This window comes from Symphalangus syndactylus, chromosome 14 (assembly GCF_028878055.3).
Source record: "Symphalangus syndactylus isolate Jambi chromosome 14, NHGRI_mSymSyn1-v2.1_pri, whole genome shotgun sequence".
NCBI lineage: Eukaryota > Metazoa > Chordata > Mammalia > Primates > Hylobatidae > Symphalangus > Symphalangus syndactylus.
The window spans coordinates 12,025,506-12,043,711 of NC_072436.2; the positions used below are offsets into that span (position 1 = coordinate 12,025,506).

Consider the following 18,206-nt stretch of genomic DNA (forward strand, 5'->3'; position numbering starts at 1 on the left):
CACCTATTGTCCCAGCTATTTGGGAGGCTGAGGTGGGAGGAACACTTAAGCCCAGGAATTCAAGTCCAGCCCACCCTGGGCAACACAGTGAGACCCCGTCTCTAAAAAAAAAAAATTAAAAATTAAAAACAACAACAAAAAGTATGCGGGAGGGTATGTGTAGGTTATATGCAAATAATAACCTGTTTTATATCAGGGATTTGAGCATCTGGATTTTGGCATCCAAGGGGGTTTCTGGAACCAATCCCTCTTGGATACTGAAGGATGACTGTACTTTGACTTTTATAGTAGCTAGCCATCCAATGTCAGTTATTTACAAAAGAGAAACTGGGTTTTTCACCACAAAAATTTCTGTAGCTTGCTAATAGTTCTCTTTTTTTATTCCTTCCTTCTCCTGCTCCTCCTCCTCCTCCTCCTCCTCCTCTTCTTCTGCTGATGCTTTTGAATTTCGTAGTAAAAGAACCAATATTCCTAGCTTCCCAAGAAGCACTTGTTGAGTCTAGAATAAAACTTTTGAGCTGGGCACAGTGGCTCACGCCTGTAATTCCAGCACTTTGAGAGGCTGAGGTGGATAGATTGCTTGAGTCCAGGGGTCGTATCTACTAAAGATACAAAAAATTAGTTGGGCATGGTGATACACATCTGTCGTCCTAGCCACTTGGGAGGCTGAGGTGGGAGGATCACCTCAGCCCGGGAAGCCAAGGCTGCAGTGAGCTGTGATCATGCCATTACACTTCAGCTTGGGCAACGGAAGTGAGACCCTGTCTCAAAAAACAAACAAAAAAGCCTGGCCGGGCACTGTGGCTCATGACTGTAATCCCGGCACTTTGAAAGGCCAAGGTGGGTGGATCACTTGTGGTCAGAAGTTCAAGACCAGCCTGGCCAACATGGTGAAAACCCATCTCTACTAAAAATACAAAAATTAGCCAGGCATGGTTGCGGGCACCTGTAATCCCAGCTACTTGGGAGGCTGAGGCAGGAGAATCACTTGAACCCGGGGGCAGAGATTGTACCATTGCACTACATACAGCCTGAGCGTCAAGAGCAAAAAAAACTCCGTCTCAAAAAAAAAGCAAAAACAAGAAAACCTTTTGAGGCAGATGCAATAAAGTGTGAAAAAATAATTGCTAGTATGCTAATTGTAATTTTAAAATACATTGAGTGGTTTTAAGTTTACCAGACAAATGTCTCTGTATTGTGCTCTCAGTTTTATTTGGAAAGTTGCTATTGTGAGAGACAGCAAGTTTTCCTCTCTGTTGTGGGTTGTATTAACGTTTTTTATTAATAGGCTGTATTATTTAGAGCAGTTTTTTTTGTTTGTTTGTTTTTGGAGACGGAGTCTCGCTCTGTCTCCCAGGCTGGAGTGTAGTGGTGCGATCTCAGCTCACTGCAAGCTCCACCTCCCAGGTTCACACCATTCTCCTGCCTCAGCCTCCCAAGTAGTTGGGACTACAGGCACCCACCACCATGCCCGGCTAATTTTTTGTATTTTAGTAGAGACGGGTTTTCACCATGTTAGCCAGGATGGTCTCGATCTCCTGACCTTGTGATCCGCCCGCCTTGGCCTCCCAAAGTGCTGGGATTACAGGCATGAGCCACCACACAAGTTTAAGTTTACAAAACAATTGAGCTGAAAGTATAAAGTTCCCATGTATTCCCTCTACTCACCACCACTAGCTTCCCATATTTGTGTGGAACCTTTGATACAACTGATGTTCTAGTATTGATAATTTTTTTTTTTTTTAAGGCAGAGTCTTGCTCTGTTGCCCAGGCTGGAGTACAATGGTGCGATCTCAGCGCACTGCAGCCTCTGCCTCCCAGGTACAAGCAACTCTCCTGCCTCAGCCTCCCGAGTAGCTGGGATTACAGGTGTGCGCCATGACGCCCAGCTAATTTTTGTATTTTTAGCAGAGACGAGGTTTCACCATGTTAGCCAGTCTGGTCTCAAACTCCTGATAGGTGATCCACCCACCGCGGCCTCCCAAAGTGCTGGGATTACAGGCATGAGCCACCGCACCCAGCCAATACATTATTATTAACTAAATTCCACGGTTTACATTAGGGTTCACTCTTTGTGTTATACATATCTGTGGGTTTTGACATGCACAATATTGTGTATCCGTCATCGCAGTTTCCCTGCCCTAAAAATCCCCTGTGCTCTGCACAGTCATCCCCCACTGCCCTGGCAACCACTTACCTTTTCACCATCCCTGTAGTTTTGCCTTCTCTAAAATGTCCCGTAGTTGGAATCATACAGTATCTACATACTGTGGATTTTCTACATACTGTAGTTTTCTGATTGGCTTCTTTCACTTAACAATATGCATTTATAGTTCCTCTATGTTTTCATGACTTGATAACTAATTTTTTTAAATCACATAATGTTCCGTTGTCTGAATGTGCCAGTTTATCCATTCACATACTAAAAAACATCTCTGTTGCTTCCAGTTTTTGACAGTTATGAATAAAGCTGCTATAAACATTTGTGTGCAGGTTTTTGTATGAACATAAAGTTTTCAACTCATTTGGGTAAATACCTATTAGCTTTTCTGTTATTATAATTAGCTGAAGGTCACTGTCAGGAAAATACACATATATTTATATTTAAGAATCAACTTCGGCCGGGCGCGGTGGCTCACGCTTGTAATCCCAGCACTTTGGGAGGCCGAGGTGGGCGGATCACGAGGTCAGGAGATCTAGACCATGGTGAAACCCTGTCTCTACTAAAAATACAAAAAAAAAAAAATTAGCCAGGCGTGGTGGCGGGCACCTGTAGTCCCAGCTACTTGGAGAGGCTGAGGCAGGAGAATGGCGTGAACCCGGGAGGCGGAGCTTGCAGTGAACCGAGATCGCGCCACTGCACTCCAGCCTGGGCGACAGAGCGAGACTCCGTCTCAAAAAAAAAAAAAAAAAATCAACTTATAACAAATAGGTTCTGCACTTTTCTTTAAAAAGAAAAGATATAATGGATGTTCATTCCATATAAAGGTAAAGAACTTTAAAATCTAAAGTAATTACATAAAATATTTCATGTCTACATCAAGGCCAAGGAAATAGGAGCAGAGACAGGCTGGACACAGGGAAGAGGAAATCCGTGGACTCTGAAATGCTAGCCATCACAAAATTAAAACTGCATGTCATGTTCTCTGGGCTTCACTTAAACCATAGGCTTTCAGAATTAGAAGGGGCCTTAGAGTGTCAGCTAGTCTAAACCTTTCATTTCCAGATGACAAAACTGAGGTCTAAGGATATGAAAATTACTTGATCCAGGTCGTATATATTATTAGTGGAAGTGAATCCAAGTTTTTGAGGTCTCTAGCCTTAGTATTTTTTTATTTCATCAACTAATTTCTTTACATGATGTTGCTGTCTCTGCATTTTTTAAAATTTATATGTTTGAGAAAAACAATCACTCCTTCAACATTTATTTAGCAGCCGGGCATGGTGGCTCACGCCTATAATCCCAGCACTTTGGGAGGCTGAGGCAGGCAGATCACGAGGTCAGGAGATCGAGACCATCCTGGCTAACACAGTGAAACCTCGTCTCTACAAAACTACAAAAAATTAGCCAAGCGAGGTGGCAGGCGCCTGTAGTCCCAGCTACTCGGGAGGCTGAGGCAGGAGAATGGCGTGACCCCCGGGGGGCGGAGCCTGCAGTGAGCCGAGATCCTGCCACTGCACTCCAGCCTGTGCGACAGCGAGACTCCGTCTCAAAAAAAAAAAAAAAAATTTATTTAGCACTCACTGTTGTCTGGCACTATGCTGCCATAATTTACAGCCTAGAGAAGAAGACAATCATTTTAAAAAGTAACACACACAATGCTGAGTGCTGTACCAAATACCGGGTACTGTGGCTGTTCAGTCAGAAGCACCTAGACTGGCTTAGGCGAGTCACAGGAGGTTTGGAGAGGAGGTGACATTTAGTCTGATGTTAAAGAATAGATAGGAATTACCATGTGTTTTGACTCTGACATTATCAATTGCATTATGCACTATTTTATGTACCACTAAGAAAAAAATTGCCAGTTAAACTGATATATTCATTGTCAGTTATAACATGCATCCCAATTTCAGAAATGTTGAAATATTTGGAAATGTGCCCTAGAACTGATGAAATGTGGTGGTTAGATGAAGAAGCAGGCAGCTCACAGGGGAGTTTAGCACTTGCTGAACCTCAAAGCTAAGTCTGGGGAACTGAGAGTCCTACTGCTCAGGACCACATGGACCTTGCAGAGAGTTTGGATTTTATTCTGAGAGCATTACAAGACCTCAGAGTTTTCAGCCAGGGAGGAGATCTGCATTTCAGAAGGATCACACTGGCTGCAGTATAGGTGGTGGATTAGAAAGAGTCTCTTACGGTACTCCAGCTAAGAGATGAGGGTGCCCAGGTTCTGATGGTGACAGTTGGAATGAAAATAGATGGGTGAAATTGAGGGATATTTGAGGGTGGAGGGCATTTAGGAGCTATTAATAGAAATGACAAGGTTTGCTGATTGATTAGATGTAGGAGAGATTGAAATACTCAGAAGGGCGAGGCGAGAAAGCTGATGAGTATAGGGGACGTGTTGATTTTGAAGTGTATCAAGTATAAAAGAGTGGACAACAAAGCCATAAAAGAAAAGGAAACCTGCCAAGGGGGATGGGAAATAGTAGCATGGAGGAGTAGACAGGCAAGAAGGCAGGAGTGGCCATTGCTGATAAAGACAACTTGAGGGGTCTTTTGGTCTAAAGATTGAGGGGTCAAAAGATAACATGGCCTTGGATTTTAGCAGCAAGGAAGAAATTATGGCCTTGGGTAGTCAGTTTCATAAAGGTGTGGGAGGAGCTGGAGGAGAATGTGGAGTCCAGGAGAGGTGATTGTTGCCATTTGTGAAGAGAATAGATACTTGAACATGTTCAAGTGATGATGAGAAGGAGCTAATTACAGTAGCCAGACAGTTCCTGGGCCAGTTAGAGGTTGGAAATGCAATTTCTTTCACTCTGCACGCAAACACAGCAACCCTCTTCTTTTTTATATTCAGTTCCATCATATTGAAACACTGGCTAGAAAAAAATAGGGAAATATTTGTAAAGCAAGGAATTGATCCAAGACCCAATCTTATGTTTTGGGCCTTCATATCTACTTTGGAGAGAGTTGTGAGTTGAAGACCCAGGACACGCGAAGTCCCTAAGATAGGATCCAGAGGTTTGGAGGGTGCCCCTTGCATTGCCTCTCTGACCCCATTGATTATGAGACATATCGGTATTGCACATACCATTAAGAAAGGAAAATATGCTGCCTGTGCACTGACATGTCATCATAAGGCACATCCCAATGTAAGTGATGGTAACCTGTGAAGGGATGTGTGTCTTTGAGTTGATGGAATACAGTATTAGCCTTAGATAGGAATAACAGATGTGGGACGAAGAACAGGGTGACACTCACATGTCTGTAGTGACAGAAACTTGGAGTTTTTTTTGTTTGTTTGTTTTTTCGAGCCAGAGTCTCGCACTCTCACCCAGGCTGGAGTGCAGTGGCGTGATCTCGGCTGACTGCAAGCTCCGCCTCCCGGGTTCGCGCCATTCTCCTGCCTCAGCCTCCCGAGTAGCTGGGACTGCAGGCGCCTGCCACCATGCCCGGCTAATTTTTTTTTTGTATTTTTAGTAGAGACAGGGTTTCACCGTGTTAGCCAGGATGGTCTCGATCTGACCTTGTGATCTGCCCGCCTCGGCCTCCCAAAGTGCTAGGATTACAGGCGTGAGCCATCGCGCCCAGCCAAAACTTGGAGTTTTTACTTGATGGCTTTTATTTCTTCTGCAGAGTAGTCAAGTTCGTTTTCTGGGGATAGGGAGAAGTGGGAACAAGGAGGTAAAGGCATTAGGAGCTCAGGAGTGGAAGATCTCTAAGTGAATTGTTGACAGCACTGGAACAAGGCAGACCCAGGAAGTTGCAGGATTGACAGGAAGCAGTGAGGGCATTCTGAGACCAGGACCATGCATTCGTAGTGGTACCAAACTGCATGTCACATGATTTTCTTGAGAGATACTTAGCAACCTGAGTCAGGAAGTAGGGAGAGTAGACAGTGGGCTCATCTAGGACTAAGGACTTGCCAGGCACTAGTGACAGATAGACAGTGAGGCAAAGACCTGGAGGATACTGGCAGTGTGGACAATGTAGTGTTCACATGGTAGATGGCCAAGTCCATGTTGAGAGACAAAAACTGCAGGTAAACTGGAGCTGACAATGTAAAGGGAAACAGTACCGTATCATGAACCACCCCCCAGTGTTGACTTAAAATATTTTTAAATGTTTCTTCTACATAAAAGATATGTACAGAACTAGGTATAAACTCGTTTTGTACATAGCTGTTTCAACTATCAAACCAGTGATGTTGCAAATTGAGTAGAAAACCAAAAGTGTTTTCAAATAACAAGATAAATGTAATGTCCTGGATAATGATGTTTTGTGTACAAGATGAGATGGGACTGACTATTGAGGCGCAGACTCTTGCACTTTACATGTCGGCATGCGGAGTTACTACTGGAATCACTGTTTGCATTTGGCATGCTTATTAGTAAACCCTGTTATTAGATTATTACCCAACTCTCCTGCCCCTTTTTTAAAATTTAAATTACTATGAGATCTTTGTTTATGCAACTTACTCTAATATGATTTTGGACCTTTAATTACTGCAAATTCATTATTCGCACACTAGGCCCAACTGCATTCTTTCCCAGTAAATCTGGCAGAGTGTGGCAGTGCTACAGATGCCAAACCACAGTTGCTGACACTAAAATTCAGTAGTACAATCATACCTTGCTTAACAGAGAGATACGTTCTGAAAAATGCACCGTTAGGCTGTTTTGTCATTGTGCATACCCAGATGGTATAGGTTGCTACTCACCTACGCTATGTGGTAGAACCTTTTGCTCCTAGGCTGCAAGCCTTTACAGCATATTACTATACTGAATACTGTAGGCAGTTGCAGCACAATGGTAAGTATTCGTGTTCTCTAAACATAAGAAAGGGACAAGAAAAATACGCTATAAAGAATTTTTAAAAGGTACACCTGTATAGGGCACTTAACTATGAATGGAGCTTGCAGGACTGGAAGTTACTCTGAGGAATCAGTGAGTGGTGAGTGAATGTGAAAGCCTAGGACATGACTATACACTTAGGCCACACTAAACTTACTTAAAAATTTTTTTTTCAGTAATAAAGCTTTTTAATTTTTTTAAGATTTTTCACTCTTTCATAATAACACTTAGCTTAAAAGACACATTGCACGGCTGTACAAAAAATATTTTTCTTTCTTTATATCCTTATTCTGTAAGCTCTTTTCTGTGTTTAATTTTTTTTTTTTTAACTTTTAAACTTGTTAAAACCCTAACACAAACACACACACAAGCCAAGGCCTACACGAGGTCAGGATCATCAGTATCACTGTCTTCCACCTCCACATCTTGTCCCACTGGAAGATAACATGCGTGGAGGTTTCATCTCCTGTGATAACAATGACTTCTGGATATCTCCTGAAGGACCTGCCTTAGGCTGTTTTACAGTTAACTGTTGTTTTTGGCTTTTTTTAAATGTAGAAGCAATACACTCTAAAATAATGACAAAAAGCATAGTAAATACATAAACCAGTAATATAGTTATTATGAACCATTATGTACTACTGTACATAATTACTACTGTACATAATGCATGTGCTAGACTTTTTTTTTTTTTTCTTTGAGACAGAGTCTCACTCTGTTGCCCAGGCTGGAGTGCAGTGGCGCAGTCTCGGCTCATTGCAACCTCCACCTCCCGGTTTCAAGCAATTCTCCTGCCTCAGCCACCTGAATAGCTAGGATTACTCGTACCAGCCACCACACCTGGCGTGTGTGTGTGTGTGTGTGTGTGTGTGTGTGTGTGTGTGTGTGTGTAGGTAGTAGAGACAGGGTTTCACCATTTTGGCCAGGCTGGTCTCGAACTCTTGACCTCAGGTGATCCGCCCACCTTGGCCTCCCTAGACTTTTTATATGACTGGCAGGATGGTGGGTTTGTTACCACCAGCATCACCACAAACATGAGTAATGTGTTGTGACATTGCAACGGCTGTGTCACCAGACGATAGGAATTTTTCAATTCCATTATAATCTTACGGGACCACTGTCATATATGAAGTCAGTTGTTGACTAAAACGTCATTATTTAGCTTTAATTATTCAGATAACCCAGAATGCACCAATATATGTTTTATACATTATCCTCAGAATTAAAACAAAAATACATATAAATTCATGGACACCTGAAGATTCCTTCGTTTTATAAATATTGAACAAGAACAGTGGTTCTCATAGAGAGGTGCTGGAACCAGCAGCATCAACATTGTCCCAGTAATTGTTAGAAATGCAAATTCTGGCCGGGCATGGTGGCTCACACCCGTAATCCCAGCACTTTAGGAGGCTGAGGCGAGTGGATCACTTGAGGTCAGGAGTTTCAGACCAGCCTGGCCAACATGGTGAAACCCCATCTCTACTAAAAATATAAAAAGTAGCTGGGCTTAGTGGCCTGAGCCTGTAATCTCAGCTACTCTGGAGGCTGAGGCAGGAGAATCACTTGAATCCGGGAGGTGGAGGTTGCAGTAAGCTAAGATGGCGCCACACTGCCCTCCAGCCTGGGTGACAGAATGAGACACTTTCTCACACTAAAAAAAAAAAAGAAATGCAAATTCCCAGTTTCTCCTTGCTTTTTGACACTGAATCAAAGTCTGGAGGTGGGCACCAGGTGTCTGGGCTCTGATAAGCCCTCTAGGTGATTGTGATGCAAACCAAGTGTGAGAACTGCTGCTCCAGTCTTAATGTATCACCTTGATTTTACAGATGAGGAAACCAAGGCCCAGGAATAGCTGGCTCAGACTCTCAAGATTAGTTTGTGTGTAGCAAAACTAGGTCTCAAACTTGGAACTCTAGACTTTAGTCCAGTTCTGTTTCCAAAGCACTACATTGTCATTTTTTCTCAGTTTTTGGTTGTGGTTTCCTTGGTTTGGGTTGGGTTTTAAAGGGGTCTAGCTAAAGTTTTGGGTTCTTTTGCCTTTTGTTCATTTTAGTGCCAGAACCTACTAAGACCTGTTCAAGCCAGCCCCAACCTGCCGGTACCAGTACCAGTACTTCCACCAGCACTATCTCAAGCAGCAACAATGGCAAACGTGCATCTGCCAGTGGCCAGCAGCCAGCTGCATCCCGTTACCTGCCTCGTGAGGTGCCTCCACGCTTCCGCCAGCAAGAACAGAAGCAGCTATTAAAGAGAGGCCAGCCATTGCCTACGGGGACTCTAACCAGTGTAAGCCCAACCCAGGGTGCTGGGCCTGCAGGGGTAAGCCCACCTCCCCTACCTGGAGCCGGAACACAGCATCATCCCAGTAAGCTCCAACCAGGTAAAAACTACATAGGATGGGACATTGTTTTGATCTGAAAACTGTTTGCTATTTTCAACTTTGCTGCTGAGCAATAGAAATAGACATATTTTGGTCCATACTCACTACATACACAGAGACAGACAAATTCATTTCATTTTAAGTGGGTTTTAAAATTTAATTGTGTTTTCCCTCTATTTATTTACATTATTGCTCATGAGTTTGCAGATGGCATGAGCTACTTCAGCTGAGCTTATTTTTCATCAGAAACCAAAGGTCTGTACATTGGTCCATACGAACCCATCAAGGCAGATACTTCAGAACCCAGCAGTGAAAACTTTTCAGTAAAACCCTTTCCTCTCAATTTCCTAGTCTGTTTTATGAGTGCACACAAGCATTTTTTGCAAGGAGGTACAGATCCTTCCACTAGGCGTTTCTAACTGTAACTTAGTCATACACATTGAGCCAAGCCTATCTGATACCTCCTCATCCTAAGCCCCACTTCTTGTTGCTTCCTTTCTTGTAACTAGTTGATAGCTTTCTTTTGGGTCCTAAGAAAAATCACCCACTTGTTTATTTGCTTTCCAGCTGCCAAAATGTAGATGTCTCTCATTTCCTGTCTTCTTTTCCAATCTCCTTGACTTGATGGATTTGTACTTTTGAAAAATTCATGTACTGTAGTTTTAAGGAATTTTTGGAAGAGAACAAAGTATTTGTGGTCAACTGCCGTGTTCTCTGTTAGATTCTTCAATTTTTCGGTTTCAAGTAACAACTAATAATTAGTGCTGTTTCTAGAATGGAAACTTACCTGCTCATAGTTGTGAAATTAAGGTCTGTAATTAGATGTGCAAGGAGGCTTCTTAGATTGGAATTTAAAAGAAACACGGCACAAGTCATATTCTTGTTTTCTTTCATGTGCTGCTTTTTAATATGGGTAATAATTCTAGCATGACCTAAAAGTATTTATAGCAATGTTTTTCAAAACTGTGACTTTGTAGTATAGTCAGAACTAATATTTATAGACAACTTTACCAAGTCTCTTCAAATAGTCTTGGCTTTCATCTGCTAACCACTTGGTAGAGGGGATGTAGGTCAGTGATTGTCACCAAAAAGCAAGGCAGAAAAGATAAAATATATTCACTGACCAAGAATATAGTCTCATCTGTTTAGTTGCCAGCAGTTTACAATCAAACATGCTACTTTCCCAATATGGTCTTTAGGAAAATCTTAACAGAGACAAGGATTCTATAGTTAGACCTAAATAGCTTGGTGTTTTAATTTAAGGGTCTTATTTTGAAAAACTGAATAGGAAATATAACAGCCCTGCCTGTTCTGGTTGTATCTGGTTGTGATGTGATTGGTCGACAGTATTGCGTCAGTTTTCTCATCAAATGCTGCTGGTATAGAATGTTACTGGTATCTTCTTAGATAAGTAGAAAATAAGCAATTAAGTCAATAAAATCTTGCTATGATAATATTCCTTCATTAAGTATTTGTCTCTGTAAATATAACATTATCCAAGAAAATACTCCTACTTCATAGTCCTTCTAAAATATATATTGTAGGCTGGGCACAGTGGCTTACACCTGTAATACCAGCACTTCGCGAAGCTAAGGCGGGCGGATCACCTGAGGTCGAGAGTTCGAGACCAGCCTGACCAACATGGAGAAACCCAGTCTGTACTAAAAATACAAAATTAGCTGGGCGTGTTGGTGCGTGCCTGTAATCCCAGCTACTTGGGAGGCTGAGGCAGGAGAATCGCTTGAACCTGGGACGTGGAGGTTGCGGTGAGCCAAGATCACACCATTGCACTCCAGCCTGGGCGACAAGAGCGAAACTCCGTTTCAAAACAACAAAAAAAAAGTGTGTATGTATATAAATATTAAATATATATATATATGCGCACACACACACACACGTCAAAGAACATAAATCATTTTATGGATTAAAAACATCTCAAAAAATTGATCAATCTATGTCGTGAGCATAGTAAGAAATTCATTCTTGACTCCCAAACAAAAATCTTCATTTTATACCGATTTCATCTCTTCCTCAGTAGTCTCTGGTATCACAGCCAGATGCATCTTTCTCACTCACCACCCTTCACTGACGAGGGGTTCCCTCACAAACCTGCCCTGGTCCCCTAGTTACTAATGCACAAACTCTCCATTTTTCTGTCTGGCTGTGAAGGCCCTTCATAGCTGAGTCTCCCCAACATTTTCCCCCCCACTCTCCATGGCCTTCTTTTCTCTTTTCTTTTCTTTTCTTTTCTTTCTTTTCTGAGACTGAGTTTCTCTCTTGCTGCCCAGGCTGAAATGCAATGGCACAGTCTTGGCTCACCGCAACCTCTGCCTCCCGGGTTCAAGTGATTCTCCTGCCTGCCTCAGCCTCCTGAGTAGCTGGGATTACAGGCTACTGCCACCATGCCTGACTAATTTTGTATTTTTAGTAGAGAAGGCATTTCACCATGTTGGTCAGGATGTTCTCAAACTCCTGACTTCAGGTGATCCGCCTGCCTCAGCCTCCCAAATCGCTGTGATTCCAGGCATGAGCCACCGCCCCCAGCCTCCATGGCCTACTGTCTATTATGATTGGGATTGCTTTCTTACTGTCTCACAAGTGTGCCATGCTCACTGTCAAGTCCCGCCTATGTACACATGCTTAATTGCCCCCCCCCCCCCACTTTACTTCAGTTCATTGTCCCCCCGCTCCCGTGAGGCTTCCCCAAGCAGCTCTGTCTCCATTCTGTTCTCACAGGTGTAATATGCCCAGTTTGTAACATACACCTTTGCGCTTACCGTGTACTATATATCCTGTATTTTTTGCTGATTATGTCATAAGAGTCTTGCCTTTCAACTAAGTTGGAAATATCCTATGAAGAAAATGTTTGAGGTCGGGCACGGTGGCTGACGCCTGTAATCCCAGCACTTTGAAGCCCTGGGCAGGTGAATTGCTTGAGCTCAGGAGTTCAAGGCCAGCCTGGGTGACACAGCAAAACCCCGTTTCTACAAAAAGTACAAAAATTAGCCAGACATGGTGGCATGTGCCTGTGGTCCCAGCTACTCAAGAGGCTGAGGTGGGACAATCGCTTGAGCCTGGGAGGTGGAGGATGCAGTGAGCCAAGATCAAGTCACTGCATTCCAGCCTGGGCAACAGGAAAAAATAAATAAATAACGTCTCTGAGCTTTCTATGACTAAGCAGAATGGGAAAATCTCTGAACCATAGGTGAGGACTTGGAAACTAGAACTTGTTATGCCACCAACTAGTACTTCCATTTCTCATCTAAAATGAGATATTTGAACCTCTCATGATCTCTAAGGTCCTTTCCTTAAATTTCTGACTCAGACACTATTCCAATGACTTTTTTTATTTTTGTCAGTGGAAGGACTTTCAGGAACACTGTCCCGTGTTGTTATGGTGTCAGCACAGGGATTGTAGGTGAGCATCACCATGCATGGAGGCAATATGGCAAAGTGGTCAAGAGACAGGCCCAGTCCACTTACCAGACCCACCACCTCCTGTGTGACCTTAACCAAATCACCTTCACTCGCTGCACTTTTGACTCATCTTTGAAATGAAGAGATTCCTAATTTTGAAGATGAGGTATTTATTTCATATGCAGCACAAGGCCTTGCTTATAGTAAGTGTTGAGTAATGCAGGTGATAGTTGTTAATGTGAGACTTGTGAGACTTTGAAATATACAACAAATATGTACCCATCTTTGAAACACCATTGTGAAGCAGAGTGTTCACAAATCCCAGCTACCTGACAGGCTGAGGGAGAAGGATTGCTTGAGCCCAGGAATTCAAGACAGCATGGACAACATAGCAAGACCTGTTTCAAAAAAATACTCAAAATTTGTAACTGACTAAATTCTAAAACAGTGCAGTAAAGCTTTCTCATCACTCTGTGATTTGTGTATATTTTGAAGTTTCACTTGTCCTTTCTAGAGTTCTCTTTTTCATATTATAGTTGTTTAATGAATTCATATCCAGGTGAAATTCTGTTAGTGTATTCCTGAGGAATAACCAGATTTCTGGTTGCAGTGAAAGTATTTTTAGATACAGTTTGAAATAAAAGCTCTTACAGCTTTCTTAAAAGTAATACATAGATTTTCATTGTACTTGAATCTGTCACTTTAATGTAGAAGTGACTCCTACAGTCACTTCTACATTAAAACAAAAAAATAGAGTTTTATTCATGATTACATTTCCCTAACTTGTAAGGTTCAATTAAAAAGAAGTACAAATGCTGGGTCAGTAGAACTAAGATTGAATTAACCAAGCAGGGGGCAGGTGAGGGAGGTATCCGTAGGAATTTAACAGCACACCATTTCTAATGAAAAGCAAAGTGAAACTGGGAGTTCTTTCAGCTTAGCACATGAATTTCTGTGTTTTTCTAGGTGTATTAGTATGTAAACTCTTTGTGCCCTCCCCCCAAGTTTTAGTGTGCTTAGCAAAAACTAAAGAAGGTGAAGTATTCGTGGAAGGAATTGATGGAGTTTGAGTTACCTTGTCATAGCTTTAAAAAGTTGCACAGTGAAGATTTGTGGGCATCCTTGTTTCCCCATAACTGAGTATTTGACCAGTTGCCTGCTGCTTTCCCGTGGAAGTAAATGTTATAGTCCTGTACTGTGCTAATGGAAAACTTACGTGTCCATTCCAGTAAACAGAGAGGATTTATGGATAAAATTAAACAATAGAGGAGCAGAAATGGGAAAGTTTTTAAAGAGTTAAAAATGGAATTTATAGCATTTTTAGCTGTGTAAGTATAGATAAAATTTATATTTACATACTGTTACGGTACAAGGCAACTGGTGAAATTAGAAAACAGACTTACATAGGCCGGGCGTGTTGGCTCACACCTGTAATCCTAGCAGTTTGAGAGGCCGAGGCAGGTGGATCACCTGAGGTCAGGAGTTTAAGAGCAGCCTGGCCAGCATAGCGAAACCCCATCTCTACTAAAAATACAAAAATTAGCTGGGTGTGATGGTAGGCACCTGTAACCCCAGCTACCTGGGAGGCTGAGGCAAGAGAATCACTTGAATCCGGGAGGCAGAGGTTGCAGTGAGCTGAGATCACACCACTGTACTCCAGCCTGGGTGACAGAGCAAGATTCCATAAAAAAAAAAAAAAAAAAAAAAAAAAAAAGAAAAGAGACTTAGTCTGACAGTTATTTATTTCATTATTCTTTTTCTTTATGTAGCACATGTTTCCTAACAGGATGTAAATCAGTAGATTCATCTGGCTCTTACAATATTTTGTCATAATTCACCTTTTGATTTACATTAATCTGCAAGCTTGTTTCTATAGAAAATTGCAGCCACACATTTTGCCATTTCTTAGACAAACTAATGTACTAGCTTCACACTTTTTCAGTCTTTTTCCTTTTCTTCCTGTATGAGAATGTTCAGGCAGCAGTGCCACACTCAGCTTGCACAGCTCTGAGAAGGGAGGAAGATGCTAGCCTTTCAGAACTGTGGTTTTGTCATGTGTGTCTTCATTTGTTCATTGAGCAGAACATTTGTTGAATGCCTGCTGAACATCACGTACCCTGCACTGGGGATGGACAATTCATGAGTGAAGTGTTTTGGAATAACCAATAAGTAAGTCAGCCACTTCAAGGTATTGTAACAGAGATAAGCATAGAGTGCCACATGGAAAGGACAACTAACCCAAACTGCGGATAGGGGACTGCAAGGAAGCCTTTCTGGTGGAGGTGATACGAGCTGAGTTTCAAGTTAGCTGTGCTGGGCAAAGAAGGTGAAAGGGTGTCGTCGTAGATGGAGTGACCTTCATGCACGAAAAGCGCAAACTCGCAGTTGTAAAGCCTCTCAGTAACCGCTGCAGGCTCATTGTGGCAGGGGGACAGTGGGAAGATCTAAGGCTACAAAAGTTGGCTGTTGGTATTACTAAGTAGTAGTAATAAACCAGCATAAAAACTTCTTTTGGTAATTGAGCCAAATTAAATTCAGATTTAAAGCTCTTCCAACAAGTTGCTTTTGGAACTTGATAGACTAATTCTGAACTTCATCTAGAAGAGCGAATGTACGTGAATAGAAGAGCCAAGAAACTGAAAAAGCATAATGAGCTATCACTTGGAGCTGTGATCCTCTAGTGATTTTAACAGCGTGTTTCCAGGGCAGGAGTAAACACAGATCCAGGAACTACGATATAAAGAGAGCAGGGGGAAAACAGATGTATATATGGAGAGTTTCAGGTCACTGAGAAAATACTGGTTCAGATCAGTATCATGCTAGAAAGCCATATGCAAGACAAATATAAGAACTACAAAAAGATGACGTAAGAGAGTATTTTCTAAATCTTGGGATAAAATTTTAATCATAAGCCATGAAGAGAAAGACTGACAAGTTTGAATGTATAAAAATTTAAAAGTTTTGTACGCGAATATGAATAAAATCTGAGAGGACATGTTTACAGTGTAAATAGCAAAAGGTAAATATCTCAAAAATACCAAGTGTTCCTGCAAATCAAAAGAAAAACAGTCCAGTAGAAGAATGGGCAAAGAATGTGAACGGGAAGATCATAGAACTACCACAAATGGGTCCTAAGTATGTTGAAAGTATTCCCTCGTGGCTGGGCATGGTGGCTCACACCTGTAATCCTAGCACTTTGGGAGGCCGGGGCAGGTGGATCACGAGTTCAGGAGATCGAGACCATCCTGGCTAACACAGTGAAACCCCGTCTCTACTAAAAAAAAATACAAAAAATTAGCCGGGCATGGTGGCGGGTGCCTGTAGTCCCAGCTGCTCGGGAGGCTGAGGCAGGAGAATGGTGTGAACCCGGGAGGCGGAGCTTGCAGTGAGCCGAGATGGCGCCACTGCACTCCAGCCTGGGCGACAGAGCGAGACTCCGTCTCAAAAAAAAAAAAAAATGTATTTCCTTGTAATCAAGGAAAAGATAAATGGAAACAGCACTGATAGATCACTTTTCACTGTCAAAACTTTAAATTGTCAAAACTTTAAATCTTGTTAATATTCCTCTATTATAATAACACAGTACTATGGATTGAGTGCTTATCATTTGCAAGATCCAATTGCTTTACACGTATTAACTCATTTAATCTTCTCAAGACCCTGTAACCACCGCAGGCGATCAGCGAGAGTGTGGGAAAAGGAGACGCTGGTGTGCTGTTGGTTGGAATGTAAGGAGGCATGTGGCAGGATTTATCAAAATGTTGGGTAATATGATGTAGCTGTTCAGATACAGGAATACATCCTGCAGACACCTAGAGCACAGCTCTTTACTGACGACTGAATGCTCTGCGGTTGTCCTCTGCCCAGTGGCATGAATTAATAACAGGCAAGTTGGAACATGTCGAGAGGTAGTAGGGACAAAAACAGAGTTGACTGTATTCTTTACAGAACAGGCACAGGTGGTAGATAGCATTAGTCTTCCAGTGACCAGCAATCTCACTTTATCCTGTGATGATAAAGAGCAGCCTGTGTTTGAGAACCAGTTGAACTTTTGCTAGGCTGCAGGTCCCCACAGAACAGCAATTTCAAATCTTGCCCCCCCACTCCCTACCTCTTATCGGGTCAGCCATCCCCTCTGTTCTTGGTGTCAACTTCTTGCTGTCACCCACGTTGGCCCGGGCATTGGGCAGAAGCTTCGTTGGTTTTGTAGCATTATTGATCTCAACAAGTATCCCATTTTAGAAGGTAACCAAGACTTGCATGCAAAAATAAGTCCTAGATGCTTTTAATATTCGATAATGCTGATGTTGAAGTGAAATTCAGTCAAGTGAAACCAATTTTGTAATGGACTGACAATTCTAAATGGAGCTTTCCAGCGTCCAGCTGACCCTTCTGCCAGTGGTTAATGGCTGTGACTGTTCTCAGGCAGCATCCTGTGGCTGCCATCCCTCATGGGAAACACAGGCTTGCACACAAGGGCATCCAGAGCAGACAGGGCAATAAAGGCCTAGAAATGCCCCCTAAGGACTGGGAGAACAACAGAGAGGAGCCTACAACAAGCCCCAGAGGAGGAGGGCCTGTGGGCATTTCAGCTGTCAAAGGGCTGTCCTGAGAGTCCGCTGCCCCTGGGCAGCCCCAAAGGACAGAGGTGGAACAAGAATAGCGGAAATATAGGGTGGTGGGCAGGGTTTTCAGATTTTTGGAAGAACTTTTATTCCTTCCCCCTTCACTGGCAATAGCCAAAGAGAGACAGTTCTTGCCAATGGTGGAAGGGCTTCTGCGAGACAGATAGGCCAGGGTGCCTCCCAGCCCTGGTTCCAGGTTCTCTTTAGATAAAGACTGTTACCAGCAAATGAAACATTGGCCTTCTCATAAAATAATACAGGGGGAAGGAGATTTGTAAATTCATGTATTGATTTGGATGGGAGAATATGTAGCCAAATAGCAACAGATCGTAACTGTGAAGATGAGTATTAGTAAGTACAGTGATTTCCAGAGATTCCAAAGAATGCCACCTGATCATGTCATGTTCAGTGCAGATTATGTTTTGCAAGTCTGCAGGATAGCTCCAGCTTGAAACACTTGAGAGCTTTTATCTTTAAAAAATAATAATAATAACTTCTTTTGCCAAAGGCAGAACAATGTATTGTTTTGGTGGCTGCTTTGTACATTTATAAACAGAGGCTTTGATTAATATACGGCAGTGTTTGCTACTTAGATCTTTTTTAGATAGAGGCAGGAAAGTCATTAAGAAGCTGGACACTTGCCAGTTTACATGTGGGGCTCATTTAGAATATTACAGCTAGTGTTGGCATGCCAAATGTTTAGGAGTTGTTTAGAAAAAGAAAGAAGGAGCGGAAAACAAAGGCAGGATGAGAGAGCCGCAGTT

General features: G+C 42.4%; 1 protein-coding gene across 11 annotated transcripts in view; it reads left to right on the forward strand.

The window, feature by feature from the left end:
• Nucleotides 1-18,206, forward strand: part of TNRC6C (trinucleotide repeat containing adaptor 6C) — a 149,145-nt gene that overhangs the window by 63,020 nt on the left and 67,919 nt on the right. For all 11 annotated transcript variants that reach the window (XM_055243485.2, XM_055243492.2, XM_055243486.2 and 8 more), the window contains one exon: nucleotides 9,074-9,400. In XM_055243485.2, the coding sequence (XP_055099460.1) occupies nucleotides 9,074-9,400 (327 nt within the window). The remainder of the gene's footprint in view (nucleotides 1-9,073; nucleotides 9,401-18,206) is intronic.